Raw genomic sequence first — 20,260 nt, forward strand, 5'->3', positions numbered from 1 at the left:
TCGTTGGCAAGAAGATATTTTTTTAAAGTTTGATTTTTATTTGATGTAATGTACAGATGGAATCCATAATGTTTGTTTGTGATCAAGCTGTTGAAAGGAAATAAAAAAAGCAAACAAAAGTGGAAATACATGCATTTATCAAGTACCCAGGTGCCATGCGCAGAGAGTTATGAGGTTGTGCAGAGAGTAATATGCAAATCTAAACCTGTTTTCGCACTAGACAGACACACATAATGCAAGTGTCAGTTCAACAAACCAGTGCATATTGTGTTGCATTTGACTGAGTTCATTATCTGAACCTGCAGTACTTTGGCATAATTACTACTTTCTCCAGCTTAATTCTATTAAATACCAAAAATGAAGCATAAAATAGAAAAGACAATTAGATTTTCAGAGACACAGGAGGCATCTGAAGAGAAAAACACAGCAAGAACTACATCAAAACGCAAGCCAAGATTTGTATTTTTGTCATAGAGAGGGCAATAATTTTCACTACTATGAAGCAATGTTTTAACCATAATAAGAAACAATACTTAACTCTTTGTTATAGGCCGGCAAAGCACTATTTGTACATCTCTGACAATATATCTGCAAATCCACTTGGTGCTCTCTTTTCAAAAGTACTGGCTATGCACTCTTGGTTTCTCTCCAAACCAGTTTGGTGTTTCGTAAACTTGGCAGTTTGTCTTTGTCTGACTCACAGTTTTCCCTTACAGGGTGTTGTCTAGTTACACACGCTATCTTTTTCTTGAGAATTGATTTGTCAAAGGCCATGGTTCATGGGTTTCAAAGCTGGTTTACTAGGCACAGTCATAAAAAAATCCTAAGTTACGGTAATGATAGGACTGACTATAAACACTGGTATACAGCGACCAGTAAAACAACTGCAGTCACAAAAAACAAAAGCTTGAATTTTCTCGTGATCAGAAAACTTTGTCAGGCACTATGTACTTCTTTGCAATTCTCTAACTTGTGAGTGTAAAGTGTTACAATGTAAGGGTGGCAGCAGCTTTTTCTTATTAAAGTTATTGCTAGTTAAAGAAAATAGTTTCATCCACATCTGCCCCTTTTTATACTAATCAATTTAATTTATCTACAAAAAAAACATACACATGAAAGGATGCAAGGTTTTCTGAAAACTTAAAATTCTGAAAAATATGTTGTGTATTTCAATTCAGCTTCATTTACTCTGACATCCTAAAATAAAGCTCGGTGCAACCAACTGCCCACGAATGTCTATTTGGCAAATGGAGTCCATCTGATTTAAATGTAGTTGTCCCAATGCTCACACTAAACCCTACACACTTCATAGAAGTGTGTACTTGGTGGAAGTGCACATAAGGGTTTGAGTGAACAGGTCACAAGCGTCCAAAACAAGAGGACTGGGATACTACGGGTTATGTCATTGACTTGCACCTCTGTGTCATAACTGCGACACTAAGAATGACGGGACTTTCACTGTTTTTGCAGTCTTTACTGCTAAAAATTATTTCAATCTCAATTGCAACAAGCAATCATTTTGAGGGAAATAAAGTGCAGGAACCGAAATTTGAGAGATTTGGGCATAGAAGAGCAAGTACTGCCACAAATGAGAAATTAATGGAAAATAACTTTGTTAAATATATAAAATAAATCTAATATATATATATATATATATATATATATATATATATATATATATATATATATATATGTGTGTGTGTGTCTGTGTGTAGATTGCGCGCGTGTGTGTGTGTGTGTGTGTGCCTTTCCTTAAGTTTAGCACATTGTGACATTGTTTTTTTTTTTTGTTACAGAAAATAAGTAAAATGCGCATTTCACATATACAAGGGTGGAGGTGCAAGTATTGGGACAACTGAGATATTTATAGAGACCATTAGTGAACAAGCAGCATCATGTGATAATGTGATCTAAAAGAGCATTTTAAATGAAGAAACACAACAGACAGGTCCAACATAAATTTTTGGTTTGCTTTAAAGCAGGGCTAGGACTCAATACAGTAACCTGAGCCTAAATCCTTCCATTTCAGATAGAACATCTGAAATGGAAGAATATAGTACCGATTCTGTGTACTGGTTTAATTTGTGTATGGTGAATTATTCTGTTTTGTTCATTCCTCGGTTCCCTGCTTTTGTCTTTTCCCTCATCTGCTTGGTACTCTGTAGATTATTACTTGCCAGATTTTCATGCAGCACATGATTTCCCAGTTGCATTTAAGTTCCTGCTTTTGACTTCTGTTGTTCCTAGCTACTGCGTTCCCCTGCCTTTGTAAGTTTCAAATCATTTTTAAATCTATCTGCTACGCACCATGGCGCTGCACCATCCCTGCCGCGCTCTGGGTCCACAAACACTTCACATCATGAAAAGTACAGCTGTTTGATTACCAAGACAATACTGTCCACCTTAACTGAAACGGTGGGAAAAGACAACATCACAAGAGAAACACCCTGAAGGCCCATGACAACCCAGGAGGACCCGCATTAATAATAGTATTCATAGGTCATGTTAAACATTTTGCTGACGGAACAACTATGTACTTCACAAATCTGGCCTTTATAGAAGAGTAGCAACAACCACACAACAAAGGCATGGAAGAAGTGACTGCGGTTAGTTTGGATCTAAGCTGAGCTTTTGGACTACAAAACAAAAACTCCTCTGAACACAATCCCTCATCATGAAATTAACAGAGGTGTGTTCCTTAGGATTCGGACCCAATCTCAGATAGGCAGGCAGAGGCAGCATTGTGACTTGAAAACGAGTTTAATAAAGTAAAAACTTATAGAATAAAAAGGTAGGCATGACCTTGGAAAGGCTAGGCTTGGCGCAAAACAACTGTGAACCTGGCAGACATGACAGTGAATGATAATCCAGCAAAGAGCAAATAAGAAATGGGAATTTAAATAGCAGAAGAAACAGGTGAGATGAGTGTGATGACAAGGCAGCAGGTGGAGTGAATAAGCTTAATTGGATGAGGCTATGGCTGAAGCCGGCTTCACCCTTGCTACATTCCTTTTGTACCCCATCCGTTTACTGCAAAATGTGCCTCGCAGCAATCCAAACTGGATCTATTAATGCATCCAGACAACCTCAATCCCCTCATTCCTTTATTTTTTTTTTTTTAAATATTACCAGAAGTGCTTCACACTTCCTGTGTCTGACTTCCTGTGCGGCTCATTTGGTTTTCAGAAACTGACGCATTTCGTTCCGTCATCCGTCACAATCGAGCCATATTTCTGAAGGACAGTGGAGAGGGTTCTCTGTCATGCCGTAGCGCCACCATGCTGGTGGGAAATGCCCCATTGACTCAAACGGCTTTTATTTGTGGCAGAACGGAGAATGCACGGATGAAGGAGTATGTGTGAATGAGGGGTGAGGGTGACAGACTGAAATAAACATGAACGGAGCTAAAAAGAGATACAAGAACATAATCTAACTGAGAAACACAAGACTTCAAGTAAAAAGAGGGTTAATGCTTTCCTTTACTTTTAGGGAAAAAAATGCATTAACATGGAAAAAACACCTAAGAAATATAATGAAGAAGCTAATCTATGAGGTAAAACCCAAATGGCAAAAAAACAACAGTGTATGGCAAGACCTATAGAAAATAATAAATGACCAGAAAACAAATCTAAAGCCATAAACAAAATCCTAAAAATCGTCTCAGACATTTAGTGGTAGCAGTATCATGATGTAGGGACATGGGGTGTGTTCACAGCTAATGGGAAGGTGGATAAATCTAAATGCAGGGGAATTCTGGAGGAATTTGTTTGAATTTGCAACACTGAAGTCGAGGTTCCCTGTCTTGCTGGACAAAAACGCAAAACATACAGCAAGAGGTATGATAGGAGGGTTTAGATCTTCATAGTTTAGAATGATCAGACCTCAATCCAATTCAAATTCACAGACAAGACTTGAAAACGGATGTTGAATGAAGCTCCTCAACCAATAAGGCTGCAAAACGGCTTGGAGCTGTAACTGCAACATAAAGTGGCTCTAGAACTGACTCAGGGAGGTTTGAACAAAAAGTCTGGTATCATACACCTTTCAAGTTCTTTTTATAAAATGTTGGTGTGCTATTTTTGGTTGACCAGGCACATAAAATATTAATAACATGCTGAAGTTTGTCGTTATATAGCGATAAAAAAAATCTTAAGAGGTATGAATACTTTTATACAGCACCATAAAGTATTAATGTAATCTCTGATGTAACTGCTAACTTTGTGCCAGGCCAAATAGTGGAAATGGATTTTTGATAGAAAGCCAACATCTTAATAAATAAAGCTCTTCTGAATAAACAATTATCATATGATCACATCCCAGTAATTCAGCAACAATGTTTATCGTAATCAAAAAAGTTGGCACTAGAAATGTTACAAAACATAATTGGGCCACTGTCAAAACTTTACTATGACAGATTTATTGCAGTTTAACAGAAAATTACCACAATCATGAGTAACCTCTAATTTTAAAGGCAGCATTAAGAGAGCAAATTGCAAAATAAGTGGCAGCACGTGAAGCTGCACTGAGATTTAAATGCCTAAATAAGTGTGTCAGTTATGGACAGGATTTCATCTATCCCCTTTTGGAAATTGAATATGTAATGCTTTCACTTATAATCCTCCTCATATTATGTTACTTGTGAGAATACAAGCACCAAGATCATAGGGTTAACTTACTTAACGTACTATTTCTTTGTTTTTGTTTTTTTTCTCATGCAGGTAGCAGAACGCATTAGTTTAATTCAAACGTCTAGCATCAAGTCTAATCACCCTACATTCGTGGCAAGACATACGTCCAGGTTTATATGCCTTTGTTAGGAGACATTGTAGCTGACGGTGATCATTTAAAACTTTACACACATTAATAAGTTACTGACATTTTACATCTGGAAACAGCATGACTTCAATGAGTGTAAAGTGTAAACAGCACAGCCCAACCCCCAGATTCCACATCCTCCGTGCTTGGACGTGTCCGTTCCGATCCAGACAATTTCCTCCTTTCTCCTGAAAGAATGTGAAAAAAGAGCAAATTAAAAAAAAAAAAAAAAAAAAACACAACATGGTGTACTTTATGTTGACACCTTACATTATTATGAAATATCAGTTCATAATGTTAAACTGAAGGAATAAATGCCAAAGTACACACTGGACATCTTTTTTTTTTTACTTTGACACAATGCCAACTGCTGTGTTTTTTTTTTTTTTTTTTCAGATACAAAAAGACCAAACACACGTAACCTGATGTGTGATTTATCTGACTAATTGGCAGTTACAGTCCCTCTGTCACAGTCTGATGCTCCTATATCTACGCACATACTTTTGGTTTCTCTTAAATGGCACCTTGACATATCTGACATACCACAACATCACGTACAAGAAACTGCAATATCATTTTAACACCTTTCTATTTAACTGCCTTAGGCTTTGAGTTCAAATTAGCAAACTGTCCCTCATTGTCTTGTCAGTGTTGTACACTGTGTATACTCTACACTGTGCTCCGTTCTGTCAGAGATTTGTTGCTGTAGCTGTTTTATTTAGCAAACTGTTTTTCCTTTGCAATGTTCCTGAGCTACTTACAACTGCAATGAATTGTAATTGATAAAACTTAATCAACAAACACAAATAGAAGCAAAAACAAAACCAAATGAATAAAATATAAAATATACCAAAATAAAATATACTGTTATGGAATAAATTTTGTCTTCTTCCTGTAAAAAAGTTTACATTAACATATGCAAACCAAATTATATAGAGAATAAATAATATATATATATATATATATATATATATATATATATATATATATATATATATTTGATGTATTATAGGTATATTATTTTTACAAAAGTATGAAATCATTCAGGATAATTTTTCTTGAAAATGCCTTCTCAAAACGGTTTGAAACTCATTATTCTGATACATGTTTAGAATCTTTTTTGGTAAGAGGTTCCATTTAAACATTGCTATTTATAAGGCTGACTTCCTCAAAAAATCTGTCTAAACCTTTGTTAGAGTGAATCTACATTTGATTTCACGTCTTGTTTGATGATTATACACATTAGTACTAAAAGGAAATTTGGTTTATATTGTCCTTGCCTGCTTTTAACTCAGAACATTTCTAATGAATAAGATAATTTTAAAAAGAAACCTGAATTCAGTTTATAGCCAAGATGATTTAATATACATCACATTAACATTACCTCTGAAAGCACGAGTGTAAACTGAGTGGCGATATTTAAATAGTAATTAAAACAATAATTTGCAGGAAGAATAGATTCTTCCTGTAAGTGTGCTTAAACTAAGTGTGAATGATATTTTGTTTGTGTAATATGAAGAAATCTAATATGACCTCTGTTATACTAAATGTTTCAATGAAATCACCACAAGTATCACTTTAGATGGTAAAAATGTAAAGCATTATCTGAGCCTAACACAACGAACAGTGAACCAGAAGTTCACCTAACCTTAGTTTCGCATTACCTTAGTTAAAAAAATAAACTGAAAGGAGAAAAAAAGCATTGAAAGCACTAAAATAAGATGATGTCTCATGAAGATAAGTAAAATTACATTTCCAAATATATTTTTGTGTTTTGTTTTTGGCTTCTTTTTAGACAAAACGGAGCTCGATGCAGATAACGCTCATCTTTTAGAAGCGATTGAATGCACACTTCCTTGGTATGATATACTCAGTGTTTGGAGATCAGATAACCCATAGCCCCTCCTACAAAGAGTGTCCGGCTACTAAACCCGGCATTTGTACTCAGGTAAACTTTCATTTTTGTTTCTGGTATGAAGAACCCTGAGCTGTGATATCCATCATTTGGATCAAATATGGAGATAAAAACCCTCTGTCTTCTCATGATACTGGTAAGAACTAATCTTAAAAAAACATATTTCTGGACATAGGTGTTCGTATTTTAGAACATTGCAAAGACAGTGCATGTTTCAGAGTTTTATCACTTCCTGATTGTTCCTATTTCAGTTTTCACTCTAAAGACAAACAAGAACAGAAAAATATGTAGGAAATACTTAATCTGACCAACATAATACATTGCCATAGCTCATTAAAAAAGACCCTTTTAAAAGTTAATAATTTGCAGAGTCTGGGAGTCCAGTTACCAAAAGCAGAAGTTTTGCTGCGGCAAAAAAGGGACTGGATCATAGACACCTTAACAATAGATGAAGGTTACAATGGAACGTTTCCACATTATTTGGGCAAAGTGAGTATTAAAATATCAAGTAACAGGTAAATAATATATATGTGTATATATATATATATATATATATATATATATATATATATATATATATATATATATATATATATATATATATATATATATATATATATATATATAGATAGATAGATAATTAAGATATTAAAGAAATAATGACAACAACTACAAAAATTGTTAATGTTATTTTTCTTGTAATCCAGATTGATATTGATTCAAACATAAGCGTTTTGGCAATTACTGGTCCAGGTATAAATGAGGAACCACGAGAATTACTTGAAATAAATCAAAAATCAGGACGAGCTTTTCAACTGGGTCCTGTGGACTATGAAAAATATCAGCTTCTGAAGGTAAGAGGAAGAAAGCTCAAAATATCATCTGAAGTTTGACTGTTTTTTTTCCTTTTTCATATAGTCAAACCTTGTTTCATATGTAATGAACTTTTTGTACTTGTCCACAGCTGACAATAAAGGGACGGAGTAAAATGAACCAGCCAGTGATATATGTGGGTGTCAACTTTGAAATTATTGATGCAAATGACAACCCGCCAATTTTTGACCAAACAGCATATGAGACCACCATAAAAGAGTCAACGTTACAAGGTAAGATTGGCATATTTTCAGCCATTTGTATGAAACAATGTTTTCAAAGTAATAGAAAAATTACAACAAAAACGCTTTGCAATATCTGGCAGGTACTACTTTGATCAATGTCACAGCAACAGATGGAGACAGGACAGAGGAGTTTAAGAAATTTAACTTTAGTATAGACTCAGTCTCTCCCAAACCAGATGACTTGGAATTTTTTATAGTCAAGTTGTCTAATTCTGATCATGGAAAGATTTCATTTAAAGGATGCCTGGACCGTAAGGTGAGAATGCCCATAATTTAATGAAGTTACAGCAAAATATACTTGTCTACCTTTTGTGTTCTTTGTATGTTTGCAATACATTTGTTGTTGTTATTTCAGTTATTTTCCTAGTCAGAAATAACAAATTCAGGACAATTTTTTCAGGGAACCGATCCCCCTGTGACCCTGGCATGGGTAAACAGGTATAGACAATGGATAGATGGTTTTCTAAATGTGTAAAACAAATAATGCATTAACTGGGGCTCAATTAGTAGAACCATTAGCTAATATTCAGTTGCAATATTCAGAACATTTAAAATTGGTGAATGTTCAAGATCCTAATGTATGCAATTGTCAGTTTTGCAATGAGAGAAATGAAAATTCAGAAAAGGTTTTTTTTTTTTTATTGAATTTTCATCATCACTAAATATTATTTAGTTGTGCTTGTCATGCAACTTGTCAATTTAAAGTTTCAAATGCTTCTTGACTTCAAGCAATGTATTGGATCTTAGATTACACATTTTCTTCTAAAATAAGCTTTTTGAAAGCACTAGAAGTGCCACTAAGATGGCCACAGATGTATTATAAGAAGGTGTAATCTATTTACTCCACAGAAGGCAGAGAAATACACCCTTATTGTGAAGGCCACAGACTTCGGAAAACCAAAACCGCTCTCAAGCTCCACCACCGTAACAATCAACATAGAGCATGGAAACCAACATCGTCCAGTGATTACAAACCAAACTGTGAGCATTTCTGAATTTAATTTCCCTACATAGCTGTTACATTTAAGGTAATTTAATATTCTATCTTTAACATTTTTGCAATCCAGGGCCAAGAAAATGTAAAAGAAGGTCTGCAGGATGTTCTTGTTTCCCGCCTGCAAGTCAAGGATGAAGATACCATAGGTACAAAAGGCTGGAAAGCAAAATATAAAATCCACGGAGACAAAAACAACAGCTTCAGAATCATTACTGATCCCCAAACAAACGAAGGACTTCTCTATGTGAATAAGGTAAATTTTCTTAGCTTTTTTATCCAGATAATGAACGTAAAACACTACGCATGACATATTGCCAAAACCTGTTCATCTTGGTATCTGTGACAAAGTAAAAAATTTTGTCAAATTTGAGTGGCTGGATTGCAGTATTATGCGAATTGAAAAACTGCAGCAATTCAAAGAACAGCAAATTGAGGACGATGTGTTTTTTTTTTTTTTTTTTTTTTTTTTTTTAAACTGCTTCGTATAAATGTACATTATTGTATTAACCTGAATTTGCTTGGTGAAAAAATAACTTTTGATTTGCTACTGCCCTAACAGCCACTTGACTTTGAGGATGAATCCTTGAAGAACATCTCAGTCAGTGTGGAGAATGAGATTCCCTATTTCACTTGTAAAGTGACGGATCGTAACACCGCTGGTCTTTGGAAACTGGAAACTGATCCGCCTAGAAACATGTATAGTGGAGCAAGTATGGGAAGTGCGACTGCTGGAGGAGGGACTTATCCAATAACAGTGGTCGTAGAGGATGTGAACGAGCCTCCGATCTTTGACCCTCTGAAACCGGTTTCTGTGCATGAAAATGTGAAAGAGGGCCATTATTTGGCAACATGTACAGCAAGAGATCCTGACGCCACCAGTACAGACATTAGGTAAGTCATGATGATGTACTTGAAAGTGTACACACTCCCTGTTTAAAAATAACAGCTTGTTTTTGTGATGTAAAAAACTGAGACCATTATCAGAAAGTTCCACCTTTAACGTGAGAAATACACTGGACAATTCAAATGAGAAAGACAATCAGTTTATCAGGTTCGGTGGAGGCTACGGTGAAAGAGAGGAGGGACTAAGGGTCGGGGGTGGTGGGTGGAGTCGGTGCCACTGGAGGATCTTACAAAGTGCAATCATTTGAATGATGACTAACCTTCTTATTTAGTTGAGGTATTCTGACTTCCTTTATTGTTTTCACACCTTCCACCAATTAAATCTGATAAAAGTGAAATACAGTTTAGTGATTCGAGTTGGATTTTCATGATTTGTTTTACATCTTTTAGCTAAAGCCAGCTAGATCGCAGAGACAAAGCTTTAGAAAGATCCCATAGTACAATGCACAACCAAATACTGTTGTGTAGTTTCTCTCCCAGACATTTTTTTGGGACTAGCTCTGGAAGTCGCGTGGTTCATGGAGAAGCAAATAGATCGTAGCATGTTCCAGCGTAAAGCCTTTTCAATGTCAGTGTTTCTGAAGCAAGGTGAGTTGAAATAAATTATAGTTATCTTTCTGCATGACATTAATTCATCGGTTCATTACTCTTGTGAAATAAATTACACTTTATGTACTTGGCACGACAGAGGCACAGGAGCTAGGGAGTCCTGCAATTGGAGGGTTGCCAGTTCGATCGTCTGTCGTTGTGTCCTTCACCCGAATTCCCTTCACCCGAATTCCCTGCTGGCGGTGGTCAGAGGCAGCCTCGCCTCTGTCAGTCTGGCCCAGGGCAGCTGTGGCTACTAGCTCACCACTGTCAGGGTGTGAATGGATGAATGACTGATTGTAATGTAGTACTTTGGGGTCGTTGGACCAGTTAAAGTGCAATACAAGTACAAGCCATTTACCATTTATGTAGTCGGTTTTACTTAATTTTGGTGTTGGATTGATGTTGGATTGAAACTATAGTTAGCCAGCATGAGCAACTGCTTTCCAACCATAACAAGCATTAACCGTGCTATACTGACCTAATTAATTCCAGCTGATGACAACTTTTAAAGTCTAGATTTTTAGCTGCACTACTAAAAGCTTTCTATGAGATTTTAACTAACCACAGTTGGCAATAGAACCATGCTGAGCAAGTTTTTGTAGCACAGTTGTCTCTTTGTTAATCGAGTTGAGGATCAAGTAAAGTGTAAAACATATTACATGATGATCTAACTAAAACATTTTGATAAAATAAATGATACGTTAAATATAAAGTGTGAACATTTTATTTGAGTGACCTTTATGTTCAAAATTAAATTTGTAAGAATTTATTCAGTACCTACTTAAAATTGCCAGTATGTAGTGTGATCCATCTACATGATAATGCATGCTTACTTTGTAAGGACATATTTATTGTTTTCAGGAGGTTATGAGGAGAGTACTTGACAGTGACCTTATCTGTGGCACTTGATAACCCAGCAAGTTTTTTCTCCAGGCCAGTATAAAAGCATGTTTTGGCACAGATGTACAACCAGGTAATGCACTAGATTTTGTAGAACCCAACTGAAGCTGTGTTCTTGGAGTTGATGGCCATCTCTTCCAGATTCATTCCTCCCTCATACTCCCTCACTGTATCTTTAAAAACATTAGCAGGCATTTACACATATAGACCCATAGTGGTGCTTAAGCAATTGCACTTTTGCCATGGATGAGAAAAGTGCCCTTGCTATTGAAACTCATTTTTCAAAATGTATTCATCAATATTTAAAAATAAAGGAAGAGGAAATTACCCTCTCCTCTTCCTCCTCCTCCTCCACTTAGCACTCATATAGTGCTGAATGCCAGGCCCAGCTGCTGCCGCTGCCACACTAATGTGGCATTGCAAAACAAACAGATTTAATGTGCAAAGAGCTTCTGGTTTTCAATTTGATGCATGTATAACAAAAGATAAAGTAATAGTAGAATACCTATCCAATATTACTCAGCTAATGTGAGTGCAAAGGCAGGTAGGGACAAAGCCTTCAGCAATGATGTTACAAAAATTGGAAGTTTCCCAGAACTTTTGAGAAGCCAAGCTTGGAACTTGTCAGGGAACCTACAAGAGGTCAACACCTAAACTAACTGAGTTACAGGAATTTTCAACAAGGACAGGTAGTGTTCTGCCTGTGAAAAAATATATAACATTCCCCATTTGCAATTTTAAATGAGTGAATTCAGGTGTTCCAGTCACTCTGTTGCCACAGGTGCATAAAACGATTCACCTCAGCACGCAGACTGCTTCTACAGACATTTGTGAAAGAATGGGTTGCTGCTCAGTGAATCCTGGAGAGATAGAGGAATCCATTTGAAACAATGCTAACTTAGATTGTCCATGGGAAATAAACAAAAACACTAAATACAACTTTCAACATTCCCATAGCTGGCTTAGCAGGCACAGAGGCCTAGAGTAAGCAAAGTTTTCAACTTTCTGCAGAGTCAGTAAATACAGATTTCCAAACTCCATGTGACATTTGTATAGCCAATAAGTGGCATCCCAGCATTACGTCCTAAACCGTAAAGCATTGTCTGCACATGTGTAAAGCACACCGCCAGTGGACAGCAGTGGAGACAGGTTCCCTGAAAATACAAATCATACCTCTTTTTCTGGCAATCCAATAAATGAGCCTGGGTTTTACAGTGGCTTAGGGCAGCTGTAGCTGCCTGTGTGTTATGTCAAATGTAAAGTTTGGTGCAGAGGGGATTATGATATGGGGTTGTTTTTCAGGAGTTGTGCTCACAGACATATGTCTGTGTCTGGTAATACCTCTGATTTGTAAACAAGCTTCATTGTTCTGTTGTCATTTCCCATCTGCTGAACCTGTTTTTCCATTTGGAGGTCAAATGAACTTACAGTAAACAGTAGATATTGTCACTGGGAGAACTTTGGACTGTTTTCACATGTATTGTCTAGAGCAAGTACTGTTTTCTAAAGTCTTATGTGGGAAACTGATATTTGTAAATGTCTGTTCCTTCTCCCCAAAGTTGTTATTTTGTAGTATTGTGATTTATTTTTAGAAATTTTTATTTTGTTGTTCCAAGTACCAGAACCTGCATGTAATGCTATATTTTATCTGTATGATCACATACATTTGCAAAAATAAAATCAGATTAAGCAGTGCTGTTCAGTACTTAAGTAACTCTTACTTGAGTACATCTTTTACTTGTACTTGAGTAAAAACAAAATTAAAGTAGAGCTACTCCTGCTAGAGTACATTTTTCTGATTACTATACTCACTTCTGACCTAAATGAGCAAGATTACATAATTATACTTAAATGAGTGAGCATAAATCCTTATAGTAACGTTGAAAAGTCTTGTTGTTTTTAAGGGATCAAAACTTTAAATGTCTAATTAAAGTTTAAGCCCCTGTCCATCCTTTTTATCTTCTTTGACAAATTATTGTACTGCACAGCTGTCCAGTGTAAGAAGCCATTTTTACAGAAAAAGCTGTTGGATATTTGAAAAAAACACATTAGTTAAAACATTCTTGAAAGGGAGACTAATGAGTATGACTTACATGTGAAATACTTTGGGACATTGTTTGCAACTATTTTGAAAGTTTGCAGCATTTTAAGTTAAATACAACATACTTTTCTCAGTGTAATTTATTTATTACAGTGCTCAGAATCAAGATGTGTGTATGGGTTTGAGGCTGATCGTAATTAATCTGTTTTGAGCTTTCTGTAGTTTCATTATTTAAAAACTTGCAAAGGACCAGTGTAACAGGAGATGGCAGCATAGCCATAAGTGCTCCAGAAGAGATGTGCAGTATCATTAATCTAAGAAAGTCACTATCCTGGTTTCAGTTACATTTTACAGGAGAAATGTCTCATTATATGTGGAAAGTTTTGAAGTAATTCATCATGGTCTCTTTTTTCACATTATAAGTATCCAGTATTGGAACACGGCTATGTACACTTTTGAGAGCCATTTTGATCATACATATGTCCCTCTGAAAAACTGGATTCTACATTAGTATGTTGAGGGGATTTATAAAAAATGTCTGATCTGTATTCCAGATACATAAAAGGCGATGATCCAGCTGATTTTGCTGCAGTGGACTCAAAGACAGGAAACATAACCACATCAAGGATTTTGGACAGAGAGTCACCTTTTGATGAAGATGGAGTTTATGTCATTACCATACATGCTGTTGACAGTGGTATGTTCAAAGAGATTACATAAATTCATTGTTGTAAAATGCATATTTTTGTAATCACTAAATATGTACAATGTATCTGCACAAGGGAATCCTTCGATGACAGGAACAGCAACTCTGAGCATCTACATCATTGATGAGAATGACAATGCTCCATTTCTGAATGAAAGCACCTTTTACATGTGCCAAAGTGATAAACCTTCAAGGGTCAAAGTCACTGCTGTGGACCTGGATGAATATCCATTCGGTGGGCCTTTTTGGTTTGAACTTGTTGGAGATGCTAATAACATATGGAGAGTCGATCCTGGGCAAGGTGAGATATGCATCAGAAACTCATTAAAATAATATTACTGCTCTGAAAAACATACTTTTCTTGCAATTTAAAGTATTCATACCTACTAAGCTTCTCCAGGTTCTGTTGTGGTATACCCACAGTGTATTTTAGTATGGTTTTGTGTGACCAACACAGTTGTGGCGCGTCAGCCAAAGGATACATGTCAAGTATTTATTTTTATTTTTATGCATATACAATTCTCAAAACCTTTATTATGTTTATTTTACTCTGATACCTTCAAAAAGCCAATGCAACCCACTGCCTTTGGAAGTGGGCTAATTCGTAAATAAAATCCACCTTTGTGGGATTGCATTTTAGTATAAATATGGCTTGTTGACACATCACAGCTAAGATGTAAGGTTGAGAAGAAGTATAAAACGGTGCATTTATCCCAAACTTTGCAGATCTAACAGAACACTTCTTAATGCAGCATAGGAAAATGGGAAGAGTAAGGCACAACAGAACATTTTTGTCCACCTAAACTGATAAGCTGGACAGGGGGAACATTAATAAGAGAAGCAGCCACGCTCCAATTGCAGTTTGGTGCGAGTCATGTCAGAGGGCTCAACAATGTGTGGTTTAAACATGGCACATCGCTGTACACACACCATCCTCTCTGTCAAACATGGCGGTGGAAGAATCGTGCTACGTGGATTAGACTTAGCAGAGGCAGGGAAGTTGGTCAGAGTGGTGGGGAAAATAGGGCAGAGGTAAAAAAAAAAAAAAACGGGCATACTGAAAGAAATGTAGTGCATAAAGTGCAAAAGACTTGACTCTGGGGCAGAAGTTAATTTTCCAGCACAAAAAAGATAGATTCAAAAGAATAGTTGTTTTGTAAAAACTAAATAAAATAAAGACTAAGCTATTAAATAAGCTTGTGCTTGTAAAGAGGCGAAATGTGAAAAATGGTAGTAACTAGTTACATTTACTCTGACATTTACTTGAGTAACTTTTTAAGCAAAATTAACTTTTAGGAGTAGTATTACTACGCTGTGCTCTTTACTTTTACTTGAGTAATATTATTACTCAAGTATTACTACTCTTACTTAAAATTTCTTAAAGTTTCTGGCTACTCCACCCAGTGTGAGTGACTTCATGAATAAAGAACATACTTGTTTTAACCAATAATGCACCAGAGAGAGAAAAACTTGAAGTTTATGTTAAAGTGAGACGTCTTGTATATGCACAAGCGTTGTTATTTTAATGTATTTTTTTCTGCTGAGAACGTACAGTAAACAGTAGATCTCGTCATTGGAAACACTTTGCACTGTTCTAACATACTGTATATACATTAGCCCCTTTAATGTTGAAAAATAGATTAGAAAAGTGTTTCTTCTGTCTTTGGTGTCTTCAGTGTATCTTTTGTCTTTAAAATACCAGAATTTGTACATAATTTTATATTTTTGTCTGTCCGATTACAATAATTTTGAATATTAAATCATCAGCTGTTAAAATTAGTTGCAAAGGAAGGAATAATGAATACTTTTTACTCTTACTTTAGTAATATTTTGGCTGACTACTTTTTACTTTTACTTGAGTAAAAGTAGTGCTACTTTTACTTGAGTACAACTTTTGGCTACTCCACCACCTCTGTCTAAATGGGAACATCTTTCAGCCTATGAGTTAATCAAATATATATGTTTTGTATTTGCAGGGTATTCAGTCAACCTTGTAAATGACAAGAAAGTTTATTCTGGTCATCACGAGTTGCAGCTCGAAGTGTCAGACTATCAAGGAAAGAAAGCTCTCCATAACGTGACAGTTACTGTGTGTGAATGCGCTGATCCAACAAGGCCAGACTGCAGACAGCTAAAAGCGACTGGATCCATAGTAGGAGCGAGAGCTCTGGGAATAATGTTCCTTGGAATTATATTGCTCATAGGTAGGACAAAATCCAGATTCATCATGTTATCAACAACATCATCAAAAAATGACAAAAATAGCAATGATGTGACACATAATTTGTATAGTTCTTTGTCTGGCCTTCACACTACAGGTTTGTTACTTTTAACCTTTTTGATAACGTGTAAACCTGAGAAGTTAATACTCCCTGATGATGATACTGTGCAACATTTAATGACAAGCAACACAGAAGAACCAGGAAATGACTGTCAGGTATGTTTGTTTCTTTTAATTTTCCCAGCTGGGTTATTATAAAGACACACAAGCAATTTGAAAAAAAAAAAAAAACAGACCATTTTGTTTTTATTATTTGCATATCTTTCAATTCAGTTCTATTGCAATTAATTGTGAGAGAACCTACTGATTTATTTAGAATCAAAAGATAACTCTTAAAATTTTAATTTGTACAACTGGAGCTAAATATTGAGAAGTAGACAAAAACATTGTTGGTTTTACTGTGCAAACTGAACATGTATGTTTATGTTTAAGGTGCCCTTTTTACCATTAAACCATTGTGTTGGACTACAAAGGAACGAATGTGGAGTTGTAACACAGTCAATGATACCGGTTAGTGCTGTAAGTTGTAAATCATTTCATAATACGTTTTATTACCAAAATTGTACATCTTTTCTGAATGTAATTAACTTCCAATTTAACCTTGCTGTCACTTCATTACAATTGATACTTTTACTGCCATTTCATTTGATCAGAAACATCATCTTGCTCTTGGAAAATCTACACAGCCAACTTTTAGAGTCACTTAACTACACTATACATATTTTTTTTCATTATTATTTATTTATTTTTATTCTTGACAAATGTGTAAAATAGTTCTGTTAGGAAAGGATTGAAAACCAATTACAATCTCATGACTGACCATGATGAATGTCTATAATAACTACGTTGTCACTGCATGTCATACAGGACAACCCTACCAAGAGGTTGTAGTGTAGAAATTAGAATTCTAGAGCTGGTTTAGGTGTCCGTGGAACAGGTCACCGAGACCTCCCCCTTTGACCGCTGCCCAATCCTCTTTGTGCCAGTCCCTCATGGCTCCCCCTGCAAGTCCACATGGTGATGGCCTTACGATCTTTGTTCGGGTTACCGACCACTAGGTGCTTGCTCCAACCCCAGACCTGACTGCAGCGCTGCCGTAACATATTTTCCGGACTATAAGGCGCACTTAAAAGCCTCTAATTTTCTCAAGAAATGACAGAGCGCCTTATAATCAGGTGCACCTTATATATAGATTAAGGTAATTCCGGTTGTGCTTACTGACCCTTAGTGATTTTTTGCAGTACACAGCACTCACCGCGCTCTGTCAAAATGTTTTAGTAGGACTTTGGTAAACTACTGTACAAAGCTGCACCGCTTGCAGCATTACAGCTACCGTTGCCAGGAGCATCACAGAGTAATACATACATACATATTATTACAGTGTGTGTGTGTGTATAAGGACTCCAAAATGGCACCTGTCAAGAGACACGCTTATGACGTGGACTTCAAACTTAAGGCTATCGTTCACGCAGTAGAACATGGGAATACAACAGCGGTAAGAGATTCATTAATGGAACTTCTGTTCCATTAATGAATCAATGGAACAGAAGTGGAGGAAGCAAGATGATGACCTGCGCTGAGTAAAGTAGACCATAGTTAAAGGACAAAATTGAAAAGTGGGTTGTTGAACAGAGAGCAGCAGGTAGAAGCGTCTCTACAGTCTCTATTTGAATGGAGGCAACAGCATTACTCGCTTCTATCCACCGTGAATGTAGTGTGAAGCGCTTTGGGGTCCTCTGAACTTGAAATGGCTGTACAAGTACAGGTTATTTACCATAAGTCTTAAATCTAACCAATCCATTTCTGCAGGAAGATTAATCCAGTCTCAGATCACAAGTTGACACCAGTTTCCTAATACCTGCTAATCCCACAGCAATATTTCATCTTGGGGATGGTGTCCCATTACTATATTACTTTTTATTTCAATGTGTTCTTTGGAGTTATTAACTGTTTAAATGTTTTATTATCATGTCCATCAATGAGCAGTTGAAAGTGTGCAGTGAGCTTCCTTCTGCCGTGGAGATCAGACCTCCAACAAATAAGCCACAAACATCAAGTAATACGGTACAGTAACAGTTCTATAAATTTGTAAATTTCCCATTAATACCTTTTAATATACAAAGTATTTTACATAACTGCATTCATTACACATCTATTGTATATTGCACCTATAACAAAATTATCCAAATCCTTTCAAATTTTGTAGGTTTGGATGGAAGATGCTCATCAAACTATACTCTTAACAGTAGTGATGACAGCGCTGAACACACTTGAGGTGCCAGGCAAGGAACTTGGGGATTATGAACCCATTAAGTATGCTGATGAGGGAGACATGGAACACAACTTTGAACTTGACACCATTTCAAACCCTGAGGCTCCCTTTGACTCAGACTTAGAGCTGGATTCCACGTTCCTCCCTTTGGCTTTAATCTGTTCACCCGACATGTTTCCCAAAAGCAGAGATGCTTAAGACGGCAACTCTAACCAGCATGGTTGGACATGGAGAGCTACATTTCATGTTGTCCATAATTTTGTCCATTTTCTTTATTTTTTTGATACAAGTAAATCTTGAAAACTGTCACAAGCAGGTTTGCTGTTCTTTTACAAATAAAAGTCTGAAATATTTTCTGCATAAACTGGGATTTGCATAGATTTTTTTTACCATGAGTAGAGAGGTCATGCAATCAAAATTATATTAATATTTCCACCAGCCAAAAATAATGGTAAAGTATTTTTTAAAGAAGGGCTTGAAATAGCAAATGTGGAAGCTTAAGAAAGTTTGACGACTGGTGATGAAAACTGGTTCAACATAAATGAACAGTGATATTTTAGAAGGAAAATGATACAAATGAATTAACTTAAGATGGACCAGTCAAAATAGTACATGTAGTGTCACACAGTTCTTTTTCATCCTGCTTTGGCCCATTATAACAATATGTTGGATGTACAAACACAAATACAGCCTCTGCCAATATCTATGGGACTTATTTGGAGAAACATAAAAATAATTCCAAAAGTTATGAACCAGACCTAATTGTCCGTGGGTTACATAAAGGCAATAGCCTACATAGGAAAGCTGTAAGACAATACTTTATTGTCATGGAAACATACAATGCAACAAAATTTGTTCTCTGCTTTTAACCCATCACCCTTGGGGAGCAGTGGGGTGCCATGTGCGGTGCCCAGGGCACAATCTGGGTTTGAGGGTCAGGGACCCAGAGTGCAGGCACTGGGGATTGAACTGGGTACTTGCATCCTCCTCTGAGTGCAAGCACTCTAACCACTAGGCCAACACTCCCCATACACAAGTTGGTAGGCAATCTGGGGTTAAGTGCCTTGCCCTGGGGCAAGCTGGAATCGAACCAACAACCTTCTGATTGCCAGACAAGTACTTAACCCATCAAGCCACAGTCACCCTCACTCACATCTTATATGGCAAGATCTACATAATATGTGCAACTGGTTCTGCTGACATATTAGGTTAACTTAGCAAACCTTTGGGATAAATTGTGCTTTACATCTCAGACAACTGAGCACCTGTAGTATTTTTTTGAAGTTGCATTTAACAAGATTAATAAAGAGCATTACAATCTGCTAGCTTCTACTAAATGTAAAATAATTTTCTCAAAGACCCAACACTTTTCTGAGATGTTAGAAAACGTTCGTTAACGTCAAGTACCTGACGGTGCCAGACTCTGGACTCGGTTTGCCTGTTTTCTACCGCCCTCTAGTGGTAGAACTCGACTATATAACCGTTTATTCCTGCACGATGAAAGTGACTTTATTATAATGTTGAGCACAATGAACAAGCATAATGCATATTTACTTTATAAATTAGATTTATAAACACAAACAGGGGCATTTTTATGTATCTGTCCTTAGATCAAAGACTGAGCTTTGAGGTCATTTTAGCTGTTGTAATGATCATTTGTTCTAGGAAATATTACCATAATTTTAATTTAATTTTAAGGAGCCTAGGCAAGGTAAGAATAT

General features: G+C 36.3%; 1 protein-coding gene across 2 annotated transcripts; it reads left to right on the forward strand.

Annotated features, from left to right (window-relative positions):
• The first annotated feature begins 6,757 nt into the window (after window positions 1–6,757).
• Window positions 6,758–18,903, forward strand: LOC105932283 (cadherin-like protein 26). 2 transcript variants are annotated; one of them, XM_012871365.3, is made up of 15 exons: window positions 6,758–6,866; window positions 7,100–7,219; window positions 7,438–7,584; window positions 7,695–7,836; window positions 7,929–8,104; window positions 8,698–8,829; window positions 8,916–9,098; window positions 9,405–9,736; window positions 13,835–13,977; window positions 14,063–14,287; window positions 15,963–16,190; window positions 16,305–16,423; window positions 16,700–16,786; window positions 18,254–18,331; window positions 18,474–18,903. In XM_012871365.3, exons 1-15 carry the CDS (start codon window positions 6,831–6,833, stop codon window positions 18,735–18,737), a joined length of 2,412 nt encoding a protein of 803 aa, XP_012726819.2. In that variant the 5' UTR covers window positions 6,758–6,830; the 3' UTR covers window positions 18,738–18,903. The 2 variants fall into 2 exon arrangements, with proteins under 2 accessions (XP_012726819.2, XP_021176599.2); XM_021320924.2 differs by having other exon boundaries at window positions 16,700–16,777.
• The last annotated feature ends 1,357 nt before the right edge of the window (window positions 18,904–20,260 follow it).

This window comes from Fundulus heteroclitus, chromosome 1, assembly GCF_011125445.2.
Source record: "Fundulus heteroclitus isolate FHET01 chromosome 1, MU-UCD_Fhet_4.1, whole genome shotgun sequence".
Taxonomy (NCBI): Eukaryota; Metazoa; Chordata; class Actinopteri; order Cyprinodontiformes; family Fundulidae; genus Fundulus; species Fundulus heteroclitus.